The sequence below is a fragment of the Zingiber officinale genome, chromosome 2B (assembly GCF_018446385.1).
Source record: "Zingiber officinale cultivar Zhangliang chromosome 2B, Zo_v1.1, whole genome shotgun sequence".
In the NCBI taxonomy this organism is placed as follows: Eukaryota; Viridiplantae; Streptophyta; class Magnoliopsida; order Zingiberales; family Zingiberaceae; genus Zingiber; species Zingiber officinale.
In genome coordinates, this window is record NC_055989.1 from 10,390,992 (window position 1) to 10,397,808 (window position 6,817).

Below are 6,817 nucleotides of genomic sequence, written 5' to 3' on the forward strand. Positions count from 1 at the left end.
ACGAGCTAGTTTGATTCGCTTGCACCCCTAATCTTGAATTACTATAGTGAATCAAGCTTCGCGTGCATCTCTATTTGTCTTATTATCTTTGTTTATGTTGGCTAGGATCAAAATTTCGCTCTACAATTAAGATCATCTAAATCTTTTTCAAAAAAGATAGATCCGTCATTTTAACGACCCCCTAGTATCAGCTCCACAGATATAGAGGGAGATAAATATAGATACACAGACGTTACACACATTGTGGGATAAACTCTAAATTGTCAGTTCTTGAAAATCAACCCCTGCTCATTACGCCAGAAATTTTATATGCCCACTGTCTGTGCTATGCCTAAGGATCACCTAAATCCTTTTCAAGTTGAAATCTAAAGAGAAACTAGAAATAATTATAAGTAACTTTTAGGTTAAGAAACCTAAACCTAATTCGATAGGGTGGTTAAAACCCTCGTTTAATAAGCATTCGCATTATTAGTTTTTCCCACCAAATCTTGACCGAGTCTTATTATATTAACTTAAGCAAAGATTAGAAAGCTTAATATATAAAATAAGACCTTAGTCAAAAAAGAAAAGAAATAATAGGCGCATAGATTTGAAAAATCCCAACGCCCGCAGCAAAATTCCAACCCAAAACCAGTCCCCTCTTGAATTATCCCCACAATTACTTTTTGACAAATTACTGAAAAAAATTGGTAAATATATGGACTAAAGTGAATATTGTTGCGCCGGTAAAAGTAACAAAAATGTACTTGTCATTTGATATTTTTAAAAAGTAGACGCAAACGAAAGCTGCTAGTATTTTTCCCCTGTTATTTTTATATTATTTGTAATTCCAAGAAAAAGAGGGATTTTTTTGTTGTTGAGCTGGCTCTAGAGAAGAACCGAAGGAAAACGTTTCTAATAAAATAAAATAAAAATAAAATAATTTTCTATTTATCGAGGTTGCCAGCTCTTCAATCCAGAGCTTCGCATCAATGGCGAGCATCGACTGTTAATTTAGTCTCCTCTTCGTCCAATTCGAGAGGGAGAGAAGGAGAGAGAGAGAGGGAGATGGTTCGGTGGCCCGCGGCTCGATCTGAGTCGCCGGAGGAGGTAGAGAGAGAGGAGAGCGGAGGAAAACGGCAGGCGGAGGAGGAGGAGGGGAGATGGGGAAGGATGCTGCCGGAGCTTCTGGGAGAGATCGTGAGGCGGGTGGACGCCGGCGGGGAGCAGTGGCCGCAGAGGAAGGACATCGTAGCCTACGCCGGCGTCTGTCGTAGGTGGAGAGACACGGCGCGGGGTATCGTTCGTCAGCTGCGTGAGAACGGCGACATCACCTTCCCATCTTCGCTCAAAGAGGTGCCTTTCGTTTTCTTCTATGACTTTCCTCCAGTTTCCTTTGCCCGCTCCTCTTTTGTTCCTTTTAGGAATTTGAGACGGGGCTGGTTTTCATGAAATTTGGTGTTTTTCATTCGTGATTTTATTTTATTTTTGTTCTAATTACTTCGAAACAATCTTATATATATTCGTTTTCTTTGTGTATTGATCTGCAATCTGAACCATGTTTCGTTATCTATTTGCGGTGCAATCTAGCCTGGACCGAGGGACTCTCCAGTACAATGCTTGATCAGAAGGAACAAGAGCAACTCCACATACTGTCTCTATCTCGGCCTTACAGAATGTAAGCTGACGTTTCCGTAAACTTATCAAGCTTTTCCTTCTCTAGATTATATCACTTTGGGAAAATTGACATAATGGTAGAGCTTCTAGTTCGATCCATTTGCATAGTTCTGCTTTTTAACTACCTCTTTGTCATTTTGTTTTATGCTCCTTCTGGATGGCATTCTTTTAGATGTCAAGGTCAAACTTTGAATGCATTTGGTGGGCCTTTTCACATAATTTCAGTAGTTGATACTTAACATAGCGCAGCATGAAAAAAAAAAGTCATTTCAGTTTTCTATATTCTGTAATTGGATGTGACTTGATGATGGACATGAATACATTCTTGTGTTGGATGTAGGACTAAGAACTTAAAAATGTTTTTTAATTTAAACAAAAAGGCTGAGAATCAAAGGCTTTGCAACTTTCTATTAACTTCCTGTGGGGTTGGACTAAAGTCTGGTTGTTCTGATAATTGCTAGCACTCTAGTTACCTTGTTAAGTACATAGATTTAGGATTGGTTGGAGGCTTACTGATTTGTAAAAGTAAGTGTTTACCTAAGGTATTAGGTACCTGATTAGTAATAATGGGCAGAGATGTAGGTTTATCTTTGATCTTGGCCAGTTTCTGGAGGTAGCAAAAGCACATACTTGGTAATTAGTGTACGAGACATTTATAAAAGGTGAAATGATTTGCATCGCATTTGAATAATGTGGCTGTACATTTAGTTGTCACATCATCAATAGCATTTATAAGTAATTTTTCATTTATTGAGAGATTGAGGATTAGTGGGTCTCTGAATATGTATTCAAGTTTAAAAACAATGCTTGAGTCTGAAACTATAACAGGGAAATAGTGCACCCAATATGGTTTCGAAGAAGCCATGCACTAATGCCTCAGTAACTCAAGAAGGCAAACCAAATTGAAGTCAATGTAAGTGGAGTAGCAATAACTTATCTGAGCTCTCCCAAACTGTTCATATATATCTCGGAGGAAGAACAACCATGGGTCACACAATCACATATGAGATGAGATAAAGGATTAATGTGAATGGATGCTATAAATGAGGATGGATGTGTCAGTGTCGTCACATCAACACATAAACTGTTACATGATTGAGGTCTCGAATAGGATTAGACAACTATTTCAATCATCTAGATTTAATGAGCAATAGGTCATAGGATGGCACAGTTGGTACTTGCATGTGGTGTTACTGCAATAGGTCGTGAGGTCGATTCCCAGCATGTGTGAAATGTATCGTGGGTCACCTGACCCCATGTAAAGGGCCACTGTCCTGTGATTTATCTCCCTTCTAGATCACATGGGACCGTCCTGTAAGGGCTCCTGGGTGAGGGTTATTACCTTTTGCCATAATAGATTTGATGTGCATGCAATCAACTTTGAATGACTATGCCCCATTGGATAGATTTCTCGCCACGGGAGTCGTCACCAGATTTCAATCTTGAATGACTAATGCCAGTGCAGCAAGTGTTCCTAGGCAAAGGGATTGCTCAAACTTGACCACCATCAAATATCATGTGGGAGAATTATGTTTGTGCTAAGGGAGCTACATCCTTTGAAACAACCCTCCCAAGATATGATTTGACCAAACCATCCCATTTCGTGATTATCGGAACAACTCAAGCCACTGGCAGACCCAAGGAGAAGCTAATACCTACCCCTAATTTCTAGTTCACTCTTTTATTTTTTTTAATAAAAAAACTAAAAGAACATTATCTAGTTTTGCGTTGTTGGGTCCACTATTTTACACAACTATAGGGTTAAGCAATAGAGGGAGTTGTGCCGTGTGCTGGAGCCTTCTAGTGATGTTATCTCTCTACATGTCTCGAATGATTTTCTAGTAGAAGGATTGATTCACTATGTCAACTTTATAATAATTTTCTGCATTATGCTTTGATGAGTGAGGGGAAGAATATTTCCTATTTACTAAATGTTAAGTACTCTACTCCAAGATACACTAACATTTATGTCAAATTACAGCTTTTACAGATAAGGGAAAGTTCCTTTTGGCGGCACGACAATTTAAGCATGGGGCTCACACAGAGTATATTATCTCTCTCGATGCTGATGATTTGTCTCAAGGAAGTAATGCATACATGGGAAAATTGAGGTTTGTTTCCTTTATTCTTTAAAGTCTCTTTACATAGTCAAAAAGCAAGTTCATTTTCTAAAATGGTTCCCTTTCTTCTTTCAATTTTGCCTACACTCAGGGCTGCTTATGATTGTATTACTTTAATTCAAAAGAATCTTATTGATTAGGAATGTTGGCATTGGTAAAGATGATTCATTCTTATATACAAGTATAGATAGTTGTCTCGCCTCTAGAGCACACTGCCAATATATAATGTTCTGAGTTGTATATTCACGATAAGGTGTTATAGTACAAGGGGCAATATGGTTAGGGCTAACATAATATACATATTCCAGTTGTTGTTAATAAAATGCAGCCAATTAAAAAGGGAAAGATTTGTAGAAGGATAATTACTTGGTTACTACAAGGTTATAACTAGGTTTGTCCTTGTGCTTTTTTGGTATCCATTATGTTCTTATTGATTGGGCTAGGTTATTCTCTCCACTTTTGATCGAGGACAGGTAATAACAGAGATTTCTAGTTCATGTAGCTTGTGTGTTAGCAAGAGGAAGCTTGGGGCCTTAGGCACGAATGTGAAAATATTTGTGAAGTAAATTAAGATCAGTGAGTAATACGTGGGTTTTACGACTGTGAGGTTGGGACTGGAGTAAGAAATAACTTTAGGTAGGACAGGAAGAATCCAGCTTCTTTGGTGCTGGGTGAGGAGCGAGGATACATTAATTAGCTCATCCATCTTGGCAGCGAAATGATCACAATCTGGAGATCCTTGAAGTATTACATTAGCTCATTGCCAGTATTCCTTGCATATTCTGTGGTCATATTGGCCGATCGAAGAAATTATACATGTTTCATGTTCACCATCTCAGTTATGTGCTGGCAGACCACACATGATAAATATTTGCTGCAAACACAAATTTTCCTTGCAGGTCTAATATTTTGGGTACAAAGTTTAAAATCTATGACAGCCAGCCTCCTTACAATGGTGCAAAGGTGTCAAGTAGCCGAACAAGTAGACGGTTTACCAGCAAGCAAATCAGTCCACAGGTCCCTGCCGGCAACTTTGTTATTGGGCGGGTCTCTTACAAGTTTAACCTTCTGAAAAGAGGGCCTAGGAGGATGCACTGCACTTTGCAATGTCCTTCGGCAAAGGACACAACAGGGGAGGGAGATTCTCCAAAGTCCAAGGCACACAACCCAGGGACAACCATTCTCAAGAACAAAGCTCCTCGGTGGCACGAGCACCTGCAATGCTGGTGCTTGAATTTCCACGGCCGCGTCACAGTTGCCTCCGTGAAGAACTTTCAGCTGGCAGCAACCGAAGATGCTAGCCAGCCTTCTGGGATCGGAGATCAAGAGACCGTGCTGCTACAATTTGGGAAGGTAGGGGATGATACCTTCACCATGGATTTCCGTCAGCCACTGTCAGCCTTCCAAGCCTTCGCTATCTGTCTTACTAGCTTCGGAACAAAATTTGCTTGCGAATAAGGCTAATCTTAGGTTTTCATCGAGGCAGAGACAAAGGATTTGCCATTGTATGTAGTTCTATCATGGGACGGATAGATCTTTTGGTTTTTTTTCGGAGTGTATTATTGCTCATGGTGTAAACAATGAATGATCTTCGATGGGTGCAAGTATCTTTCTTTTCTCTTGGATGTTTACTTCCGTGGCAAATATGCCATCAGACACCAAATGCACTCTAGAAGAAAAACATTGAAGGCGACTATGAACAAGTTTGGATTGTGATCAGTTATGATCATCACATAAATTTGTCCTGGCATGTTATAACATCTATCCTCTTTCTCTCTAAGTTGACCATACAGATCCTGCAAGTATAAGCAATGCTGATGTAAAAACACTGATACCGTTCACGCCAAGTGCTATTTACCGTCGCTACTTTTCAATGGCAATAGAGTTAAGGAAGTTTTTATTAAATTTTTTTTATTTGTCAAGGTTAAAGGATTATAAAAGAGGGGGTTTTGGGTGCCTTTGGGGGTACAATCTCTATTATTTTTCTCCCTATTTTCTTCCTTGGTGTGGTCGGCCTCTTCCTTTTCTCTTCTCTCCATCTTTGTGGCCGAACCTCTTCATGCTCTTGGAGTCTTATTTGGTGGCCGGATCTTAGCTTGGAGAAGAAGGAGAGAAAGTTTGCATCCCTTGGAGCTTGATTGGTGGAAAAAGATCTTCATCCTTTGGAAGCTTTGTGCTTGGCCAAAACTTGAAGGAAGGAGAAGAAGGTGTTAGGTGGTCCTCGTCTCGGAAAATCGTTGCCCACACAACGTCCGAGATTAGAAGAGAAATACGGTAGAAGATCAAGAGGTCATTATCTACTAAGAAAGGTATAACTAATATTATTTTCCGCATCATGTTAGTTTTATCTCTATGCAAAATACCAAATACAAGAGACATGCGATTCTAGTTTTTCGAATTAGTTTTCGAAATTATGTTCTTTTGTTTTTTTTTTCTTTTCCTTGTGATTTGATTGTTCTTATAGATTAACCTAGGGTTACTATGGGAAGGTTAAATATTTAATTTCCTTAAAAGGCTTTGTCTAGTCGGTGGTGGTTGCTCTCATATCCAAGAAGGTCATGTGCCTCGCCATGCAGTACTGGAAGCCGATTTTGGAAATAGATATTTAATTATCTTCGTGACCTAGGTGATTTGGATCGAACGTGTTAAGTTCCGCAGAAGATCCAAGTCTAAACCTAAAAGAACAAATAAATTAAACTTAGGATCAAACGTGTTAAGTTCCGCAAGCGATCCAAGTTTAGTTTAAAAAAAACGCATGGTAGCTAGGAAAAGGTTCAGACCTTTGTTCAAAATTTTTATACAGTGGAACCGTTAGGTTTTCCGAGTAGCAACCAACAGGACTTTAGGTTGAAATTCTGGTGGTCGCGGACCAGGTGGAAGTCTAGACGAGTCGTGGAGCTGACATCCAACATAAAGACTAGAAGCCTCGGGCTTTAAGCAAAAGTCCAGTCAGTCTGGAGGACCGGTCTGGTAATTGGTAACTTCTCCTGAGAGGAGTAGGTGAGGACGTGCTCCCTAAAAAGGGAACAGTAGGCATCGGT

General features: G+C 39.7%; 1 protein-coding gene across 1 annotated transcript; it reads left to right on the forward strand.

Annotated features, from left to right (window-relative positions):
- The first annotated feature begins 950 nt into the window (after nt 1–950).
- On the forward strand, nt 951–5,395 carry LOC122045264 (tubby-like F-box protein 1). The gene is made up of 4 exons (XM_042605404.1): nt 951–1,335; nt 1,570–1,657; nt 3,638–3,767; nt 4,676–5,395. The coding sequence occupies exons 1-4, from the start codon at nt 1,048–1,050 to the stop codon at nt 5,232–5,234; spliced, it is 1,065 nt and encodes a 354-aa protein (XP_042461338.1). The 5' UTR covers nt 951–1,047; the 3' UTR covers nt 5,235–5,395.
- Nucleotides 5,396–6,817: the final 1,422 nt, after the last annotated feature.